The sequence below is a fragment of the Girardinichthys multiradiatus genome, chromosome 20 (assembly GCF_021462225.1).
Source record: "Girardinichthys multiradiatus isolate DD_20200921_A chromosome 20, DD_fGirMul_XY1, whole genome shotgun sequence".
Classification (NCBI taxonomy): Eukaryota; Metazoa; Chordata; class Actinopteri; order Cyprinodontiformes; family Goodeidae; genus Girardinichthys; species Girardinichthys multiradiatus.
The window spans coordinates 28702883-28712925 of NC_061812.1; the positions used below are offsets into that span (position 1 = coordinate 28702883).

General features: G+C 37.2%; 2 protein-coding genes across 3 annotated transcripts; both read left to right on the top strand.

Moving 5' to 3' along the window:
• Window positions 1-1166: 1166 nt before the first annotated feature.
• Window positions 1167-4345, top strand: fkbp11 (FKBP prolyl isomerase 11). Of its 2 annotated transcripts, XM_047346718.1 has the most exons (7): window positions 1167-1357; window positions 1447-1488; window positions 1574-1636; window positions 3571-3658; window positions 3770-3803; window positions 3911-3981; window positions 4094-4345. In XM_047346718.1, the coding sequence occupies exons 4-7, from the start codon at window positions 3580-3582 to the stop codon at window positions 4300-4302; spliced, it is 393 nt and encodes a 130-aa protein (XP_047202674.1). In that variant the 5' UTR covers window positions 1167-1357; window positions 1447-1488; window positions 1574-1636; window positions 3571-3579; the 3' UTR covers window positions 4303-4345. The 2 variants fall into 2 exon arrangements, with proteins under 2 accessions (XP_047202674.1, XP_047202675.1); XM_047346719.1 differs by having other exon boundaries at window positions 1167-1488.
• Window positions 4346-7420: 3075 nt separating this feature from the next.
• On the top strand, window positions 7421-9337 carry LOC124856496 (40S ribosomal protein S26). Its single transcript, XM_047346969.1, has 4 exons — window positions 7421-7538; window positions 8493-8670; window positions 8935-9065; window positions 9239-9337. Exons 1-4 carry the CDS (start codon window positions 7536-7538, stop codon window positions 9272-9274), a joined length of 348 nt encoding a protein of 115 aa, XP_047202925.1. The 5' UTR covers window positions 7421-7535; the 3' UTR covers window positions 9275-9337.
• The last annotated feature ends 706 nt before the right edge of the window (window positions 9338-10043 follow it).

Genomic DNA, 10043 nt, shown 5'->3' on the forward strand with positions numbered 1-10043 from the left:
ACACAAAGTGAAGCTACCTGATAAATTAACAAGCACAGTCCAAAATTATTCATACCACTGACTGATTTAGGTTTAGAGTTATCTTTTCATATTAACATGTTTCTTTTGACTAAAAGTGCTAATAACATTTTGAAGTGGCCCAGCTAGAATCCCAACTTAAAACTTTGGAGGAAGCTAAAGATTAGCGTAAAGGCAAGGAGACCTGCCAACTTCAAAAATGTGGAGATCATCACCAAAGATAAATCATCAAAATACCCATGGAACCATGGAAAATTATAGGAAGGGTATGACTGCTGTATTGCTAATACAGATATTTCCATTTATTATAGAGAAGAGTATAAAATAATTTCAACATTCCATTTTTTATTAAAATGTGAATACTAATATTTTCATCCAAATGTATACTTCTTTTACATTTTTTATTGTCTTTTCATTGATGTCTGTCTCTTTCTTATCAGAAAAAACCTTCTTGGTTGAATAAAAATAAGTTTAAATATTAGTCGGCCACAAATATTAATTATTTTGGGCTTATCTTTATGTGCTTGGATCGGTAGTGATTTTGGTCTATTTTCAGGGGTTAGGATAGGGTTTAAACTCAGTATTCCTATGATAATAAAACTCATCACAATTTTGTGAGATAGCCTAGTTCTCAAACTCAAATCCTAGATTTTTGTGTTTGTTATTAGAGACTGAACTTTTGATTCCTTGCATAAATCAGATCCTGCCCGACTGCTTGTCTCAGCAGCGATTGCCCAATTGTTCTGAATTGTTCTGGACATTTGAGCGTACTTCGGATGTCAGCTCACACCAGTCTGAAAACAGAACCACCGGGTCTCTTCAAGAATGTTTCAGTGGTTTCCAACATTTTTCTTGGTGCTCCTCATACTGTCACTGATTTCTGCCGGAACCTGCTAATGACCTGTTCATTTAAATCGCGTGAACTAAACAAGCAAACATGTAAAACAGACAGGAAACCGAGCCTGAAGGACCAAAATGAAAGCAGCCGAAAGATCCGATTCTTTTCGCTGAGCTCAGCCAAATGATATGGATCTCAAGAAAGATCTGGAATTCCCATCAGTCGCAGCAAACATGCGAGCCGAGCTGAAGCAGCACGCTACTGCCCCCTAGCGGCTACGCTGAGGCAGGGCAGACGGGATGCTGCTGGACGATATTTCTAGGCGGGCTCTTCGTGAAGACCCAGGTGTTGGGACAACATCCACAGGCTGCCAAGTTCTTATCACCACAGCGTTACAACACATCAGCATTACCTGTTGCCGAGCCATTTTGAACGCAGTTATCGACAGGCAGACAGTGCAGCTCTGTCGGCTCTGCTGGGTCCAGAAGAACCCAGACGGAAGTTAGTGGATGGTTCTTCTCCACAAGTTCACAATGAAGATACGCGTTTTTCTCCTAATGCTTGCGGTTTTCTCCCGTGGACTCGCACAGGTTGAAGAAAATGAAGCAGATCAGCTGCAGGTCGAGACACTGGTGAGCAGGATACGAGTATTACAGTATAACCGCAGTAAATCAGCAACCTGCAGCAAAATAACTCTCTGAACTCTTCTTACTGTAGGCGAAGCCAGAAACTTGCTCCGTTCTCTCCACAGTGGGAGACACGCTGCGAATCCACTACACGGTAAACTCACAGAGACACGCTCAGCTCTTCTTTGCCTCATAAATCAGTAAAACCTTCTCTATCTGTGGAAGGGATGTATTTTATTTTATTTTTTTTTACAAAGAAAGGTAGAGACGAGCCGAGCTGATGACGAGGGCAGATGTCTATGTGGCACCGTCCGCTTGAACCACGTGGATCAAGCTGCATTTCCACGCAGAGGCTCAGATTGAACAATAAAAAGCCTCAGGCTCAGGATTTAGAGGATCTCTGTTGTAGACTTTGAACGTAGCGTGGGGTTTTTACGCATGTCTGTGTTTCACGGGACTTTATATGGGGTCCGAGTTTACTATGGGTATGTAGAGGGCGGTGCAACACGTCAGCAATAACAGTTCTGTGGGGCAGCACATTCATTTAGTAATAATAATAATAATAATAATAATAATAATGAAAATATAATACATTGTGTTTGAATTGCTCTAATTCGGTTTTAATCCGCATGTTTAAAATAACATTACAAGTATCAAAACATATACTTGGCAATTGTGTCTCATCTAAAATACTCGAGTAAAGGTTTATCTTTCATAAACGTTCAGGTGTAACCTAAGAGGCATTTCTAGTGTTTTAAACACAAATATCCTTTGGAGCAGATGAGAACTCGTTCCCTTTATCCTAAAGGTATTGGTCTATGTTTTTTTTTTTTTTTATTTCAACACAAAACAAATATAAATGAAAAACAGATTATGTAAACATTTCTATGATTTTAACACACATATTGTAGTCCAAAGATAGTTTGGACTACAATAAATATTTTTAAAAACCTATTTAAAATGCGCAACTCTTGCCATATGGGTGGCAATGTCATGGTGAAGCATGAACTTTGCTTGTGCAAATCAATAAAATAGCAACAGTGGTAACAGTAGTAATGGTAGCATAATAATAGATTTTTGTGCCAATTATTATTAGGTCTATTTTCCCTAATTACACAAATAGCATAGACCATTGTAAAACTTATTAAATTAGTAAAAAAAAACAACTAAAATGAATAAAATAACCTCTAAAATTTAAATAAGGATTTTATTAAAATTTTATTGCATTTTGAGCAGTTTTTATTTATATATATGTTTATGTTCAGATAATAGGAAATAACCGGAAAGACCGTTGGTAAAATGGCTTTATTAACAAAAATAATAAAACTAAATACAAATTAAAATTAAGTCTATTCTAACAATTAACATTTGAATAAAAACTATAAGATTTAAAAGGGATTTTTGCTTTAGCTTTAATATTTATTAATACGTAAATTGAGCTTCATGAGACATTTTACATTTTTAGCAGAAATGAACAACCCTTGTCTTGCTTAAACATAAACTCAGTGTTTTAAGATTTTAAGTAGTTTAATTAAGACTCCAGTTTAAATTTGTAGCTTCTTGATTAAACAAACAGCCCAAAGGATTTAGAATATAGTGATTAGACAATAGATTCAATATGAAATCTCACGTTATTTAAGATATTATAGAAGTGTTATCTTTCAGGTCACAGTTATGTCCACCTAAAAACGACTGAGGTTTTGTTGGTTAATCTATAAAAAGTGACAATGTTGCTCATTACCACAAATACTATAGTTACAATCAGCTGTCTTAGTTCACTCAATACATATAAGATAGCCATGCAGCTGGTCTAAAGCTCACAGATGTGTTTTATCTGACATAAAAGCAATCTGTGAAAAGGTTGTTAGGTTTTGGGTGTCAAATTTTAAGAAAATGTAGTTACAGATTTTTCTGTTTTTGCACCAAGAAAAATGTCAAGTCATCTCTTTTAATTGAAAGCAGTTTATATGTTAGATCTAAAATAATGTTAATCCAAGACTAATGTTATTGGTATGTTGTGTTACAATTCATCTTAAAAATATAATTTCTTACTATCTTACTCTGCTTGCTGATGCTTTGATTATCCAGGGTAGGCTGATGGATGGGAAGGTGATCGACTCCTCACTGTCCCGGGACCCTCTCGTTGTCGAGCTGGGGAAGAGGACAGTTATTCCTGGTAAGGTAACAAATAATAATACAACTTTTCTGCAGGTTCTGCTCCTCAGTCAGGGACATCTTCATGAGTTTTTTTTTCCTATAGTCAGTGTTGTGTGATTTTTCCTTACAGGTCTGGAACAAAGCTTGATTGGTGTGTGTGAAGGGTAAGACCATCATGCAAGAAAAAGCTTTCATTTACCAAACATCCAAAAAATACCACTTGAATATGTAAAATGATTTTTCAGAAGCAGATTTGTTTTCTCATCTTTAGGCAAAAAATAAAAGCTACCATTCCTTCTCACCTTGCGTATGGCAAAAAAGGATACCCTCCTACAATTCCAGGTACACAACCCATGAACGCAGACGCAACAATAACAAATTTGAAGACAGGACACATTTGATTAAGTCTCGGTGTACATCCCTGGTGGATGGACGTGTCCTGCATCTGTCGCAGGTGATGCAGCTCTGGAATTTGAGGTGGAGGTGATTTCTGTGGCCCAGCAGACGCAGTGGCAGAAGATCATCAACGACGTTTTCCCCCTGGTGTGTTTGGCCCTGGTGCCCACTCTGCTCGGCCTGGTGGGGCTTTACCTTTACAAAAAGGCCAACGCTCAGAAGCCAAGCAAAAAGAAGTCCAAAGATAAGAAGAGCAAAAAGAAATAAGGACTAGGCGGAGAATTTAATTTAAATAAACTTTTTCAATGACTTTGTTGTTTTTGCTTATTTTATACAGAACACCCTTCTGTAAGCATTTTGTGACAAACGTTTTTCCCCCCTTATAGGTTTCTTTTGTTTTTACTTTTGTGTTGCACGTAAATGTTTCAGATCAACATTATTTCATTTATAAAAAGAAAAAATATATCAAAACCAATGTGTTGTTATGTGAAAATATGAATATGATTGGGCCCCTTGTTAGATAATGAATTAACCGTGACTACCCACTTTTTTTTTTTTTGAAAGATGAGTCAGAGAGCTGTAGAAGAAGAAATAATTTAAATAGAACCTGTCTGACAACATGAAGTAGGTTAAAATCTCAAAAAGCAAACCCAATTAATTGGGGTTGCTTTGTATTGTTGTATTGGCTTAGAAAGAAAGTCAAGTATGGTATCAACACACCATAACACAAGGATCCTGTGTTGCAACCCTATAGAGAAACTCCTGCTCCTTTAGTGCTGCTGTCTGCAATTCTGTTGTATTTTTAGAGAAACGTCCAGTTATTTTCTCTATGACTGCCATCACTGGGCAAGCATTATATGATAAAATGCTGTTGATTTGTTTTTGGTATCCACGTCCTGACTTGTCAGCTTTTGTCCAGTGAGATTATTTTGATCCCTTTAAACCTCTTTGAAAACTCTGGCTTTAGCTAAATGATCCAAATGTCAGGAAGTTCTTCCCAGACAGTGTGTGCACCCTTATGCAACCAGGTTATTACTGCTTTTTATTTATTTAGAAAATTAGTTTTCTTAATGATTGTGTGGTTAAGTGTTTTTTTTACAAAACAGAGAACACTTCCCCCTGCAGATTTTTTCTTGTTTAGCTTTTTTTTTTTTGTCACGTTTAAATGTTTCAGATTATCAAACTGATTTTAATATTTGGCAACTCGCCATCTGGCAGAATTCATGGTTCCACCAAGAAGTAAAGCAGTCTCAGGAAATCACGTTACCACCACTATGTTTGACTGCAGTATGATGCTTTTTTCTAAATTCCTCTCGTAGTTTTACAGCAGAAAGCCTGGGAAATTCCTTAATATCCTTTCCCAGACCCATAGATGTCAGTATTTATGTTTCACCATACCCACAGTGAAGCATGGTAGTGGCAGCACCATGCTCTGGGATTCCTGCTCTTCAGGTGGAATGGGGATATTTGTTAAAAACCTTTAGATGTCTGCTAAAAATTCAGATGAAGAAGGATTTCATTTTTCAGCCTCACAGAGAGTCCTGGCGTACATCTGAATCAACAAAACAATCAGTCCATGAGAGGAGAATTAAAGTTCTGGTACTGAGCTGTGTCCAGAGGTAAATCTGACTGGAAATCCTCTGGGTCGCCTAAAAAGAGTTTCAACCAAAAAAGACTGACTGATGCAATTGAATCGATGCTTCAACCAAGTTTGAATTTAAGAGTGTGCTTCTGCAACCATGTTTATGTACCCTTTTTTGGACAGCATGTATACCACATTAAAGTTGGAAAAACTTTTTAAATACTTAATCAAGATCTCTTTTCTGCATCACTAAACCTGGTATTCTAAAATGGGTGTGTGCACTTCTAAAATCCTCTGTAATACTTCATTATAATCTGAGATCGATGTTGAGTCATGCTGTGTGCACAGTCAAGCAGTTAGGGCAGGATTTAAATGCCGAGATTAATGAATGTAAGGAGTCCAAACCCACATCTGTATTAGTGTGTAAACATTGGCAAGGAGAAATCAAAGCCTTTCTGATTGTATTAGTTATTACTTTTAAAAAACAAATCAACTGCAAATGCTAGAGTGAAGGAAATCAAACAAAACGATGTTTCTTTGTTGCTGAAATAAAATGAGTCATTTAGCAAAGCATGATTATAGTCAAATCATGGTAGACTATCCTAATAACATGTCTTTTATCTACTGAAACAGCCTGTTTCCTGTCATTACATGTATTTCCGAGTTAAGACAGTCAAATAGAAGGTGAGGATCTGCTTTACACAAAGAGTAGATGTTCTGTGTAACATGGGCGTTATCAATGTGTTAGAATTGTGGGCTTTTTTGTTATATTCACACATCTGTTTCTGTTGCTGTGTGGAAATGATTTAGATTATACAACAACATCACAAGATTTCAGCATCTCACAGAGCACTCTTAAGTTTATACTTACCAAGACATGGCCATCCACCTAAACCGACAGGCCATGCAAGAAGAGTATTAATCACAAACAGCAAAGAGGCCCATGGTAATTATGGAGGAGCTGCAAAGACCCACAGCTCCGGTGTGAGAATCTGTTGACAGGACAACTAATAGTCATACTCTCATCAAGTCTGGGCTCTATGAAAGAGGGGCACGGGGAACAACATTGTTCAGGGAATATCCTAAGAAGTCCCTCTTGCAGTTTACCACAAGCCATGAAGGAAACACAGCAAGAAGGTGCTCTGATTAGATGAGACCAAAAGTTTACCTTTTTGGCCTACATACAAAATGCTTTTTATGGAGGCCCTAAAAACACCATGCAGGAAAATTAGGTGATGGCAGCATTATGGTGTGGAGATACTCTTCTTTAGAAGTGAAGCTGGTTAGAGGGAAGATGGATGGAGCTAAATGAAGGGGAATCCTGGAAGAACAATGTCTGAAAGACTGGAGACGAGGACCGAGGTTATCCTTTAATGGCCCTAAACAGTGAGAACAACAATGAAATAGTTTAGATCAGAACATATGAACGTAATAACATCCTCAGGGTGCTGTGGAGTACTACAGGGTCCTACATAACCCTGAGATCTGGGACCCTGAGATCTGGGACCAGTGGTATAAAAGGATATTCATTTTATAATAAATTCAAGGTTTCAAAAAATGTTAATTTCTAAACTTTTTTAGATGTTGCCGTGAAAAGCTAAAATCTTTAATTGTCCTGTCTTTTCAGTGATTATCATTTTGCAGTCATTAAACATTTGAAAGACGAACTTTTACATGTAAACGAGTAGTAAAATGTAGTAAAACGCATAAGAACAAAAGACATCGTCAACAATAAATAAATAAAAAATACTTTAAAAAATTTTATTTTATGTTAAACATGTGTTTTTTTGTGGACGGTGGTAACGCAAACATGAATAAACCTTTTCCTCCTGGTTGAAGCAGTGAGGAGGGCGGAGCGGAAGCGTTTTTCTGTCGCGGTGCAGCCTCTTCCGGTCCTCTTTCCAGCTTCCCGTGCAACATGGTGAGTGTGTGCTACAGACGGCGGCGTCTCACACACGCATTAAACTCTTATTTTAGTCACATTCGCTGGCGTTTTGAACACGTGTGAGTCTTTTTAAACACACATCGAATACACGACGCAGAAAACAGGCCGTAAAAATCACTCCAAATGAGTAAAAAGAATCGCGGCCTAATGCTAACCATTAGCAGGCTAATCGTTTCGTGCATGTGTTCTTTCAGCTGGCTAACGATAAAGTAGCTGCTAACGTAAACCGAGACAAGCTACAGCCATGTAAATATGTCTGTAAGATGATATTTTCAAGGCGTTAATTAATTTAAACGCTATGTTGACTACACACAGTTCCTAATATATCTCTTTCGGTGGCGAAAGGTTTAAACCTCGTATCTTAGTCGGCTAACCGGCCGCATCCTTGAGGTGTTTCAGCCTACAATAAAATTGAGTTTACATTAAAGTCTGTGAGAAAAATGTCACCTAAATTACCAAAACCTTTTTAGACGTTGCCATTAATAAAATATTTAATTGTCCCGTATGTTCATTGACTAGTAGGTTAGTTAATTGACGTGTAATAGTCATCTATTAACATGTCTACCACGGTTTTTTTTTTAAGTGCAAGCTCACCTTTCACAAACCGTTTAAGTAACGATTTGTTAAGTAATTTCTATTTAATATTGAGCAGATTGCTTAGTGATGTTTGCCAGTTAGAAAGGTTGGATTTGGGTAACATCTAGGATTGTTTTTAATCAGTCATTTGCTCAGTAACTGGGCTTAAATGTAGAATTGATCAAATGTGGAAAATGTTTGTTTGAACGTTAGGCAGGAAAACCGTTGATGCATACTTGTTATTGTAGCTTTAAAATTTTTACCATGTGTTGAATTATCAAGAGGAAACACCCACTTGTTTGTTTTTTAATTCTAAATGAACCTTTTTAATTTGTTTTTTACACTGTTTTAAAGACCAAGAAAAGGAGAAACAACGGCCGTGCCAAGAAGGGCCGCGGACACGTGCAGCCCATCCGCTGCACCAACTGCGCCCGCTGCGTCCCCAAGGACAAGGCCATTAAGAAGTTTGTCATCAGGAATATCGTGGAGGCAGCGGCCGTGAGAGACATCTCAGACGCCAGTGTCTTTGACTGTAAGTGTCTTCTCAGACAATATACTTGTTGACAATGAAATCAGGGTTTGAATAGTTTTTTGTTTTTTTTTAACAGAGAAATCTACACAGGTTATATTAGACAGAAATAGTTCTTAAAATGATTCATATAAGTTAGTCTTCAGGTTTTTATTTTAACAACTTTAACTGTAATACTGTAATGCAAATACTTTACAAAGGATTCAAAACCATATTTTGTCCGTCTTATTATTGGTATCTTCTCATCTGTCATTCTTCACTTTGCAGCATATGTTCTGCCCAAACTTTACGTGAAGCTGCACTACTGTGTCAGCTGTGCTATCCACAGCAAAGTGGTGAGGAACCGCTCCTGTGAGGCCAGGAAGGACCGTACTCCACCACCAAGATTTAGGCCTGCAGTGAGTGTTCTCCACGAAATGTTTGCCTTCTTTTGCATCATTTATAAGTCTGACTGGGTCTGGAATAAGCTGGTTTGCAAGGTTTAAACTCAAATAGCTGGGTTAGACGAGCTAAATCTACAAGATGTTTGTAGAGTTGTTTTAACATCTGTGTATTTTTGTTTTCTTCACAGGCTGGTGCACCAAGAGCTCCTCCAAAACCAATGTAAAGCAAAATCTGAAGATGCTGTGTACCTGAAAAAGATCATTAAAACATCTTTACAAAACTTGAATGAGCAGAACTCAGTCTTTTATTTTTGTAGGAAACACAAATGAATCTGATTTTATTTAGGGTAGAATCTTACAGCAAGTTCAGATTGAGTTGAGCAAAAGTACATATGATTTAAAAATCTGTAGTTATTTAAAGCAATATTGAGATTAAGGAAACGTCACAGATCACGATAGATTAGAAAATATGACGTTCATAACTTCAGTTTTGTTTTCTTTTAGTCAATTGAAAGGTAATTGGATTGGCTCAAGAGCAAATAACTTTGGTTCAACACAACGGTTCAAAGTAAAGAAATCTCCACAGATTTCACCTCACGTGACTTTAGTGGGTAAATGTTGCAAAGTGACACGACATAAGTTTGAGAGCCAAGAGGTTTCTCCTGGATATTATGTGGGGTCAAAAATGTGAATGTCAACAAAGAGAAAAATGTCTTGAGGACCATTTGTTCACCTTAAATCTTGGACAAATTGTCCAGTTGTGTAAAAACGATCTGGTCAGCGTTTGGGATAATTGGGACCAAGACAGCTATTAGAAAAAATAAAATATGACTTCCAACTAAAGGCACACTGTGGCCTGGAAAGCCTTTTATTTCCTCTTAAAGTAAAATTTGTGTTCATTTTGAATCTGAAACAAAGTGCAATGTGACTCAAGTTAGTATTTTAGCAAATATGTGCTCAGATGAAATGAGGTAAAAGTTTACATCATGCTGT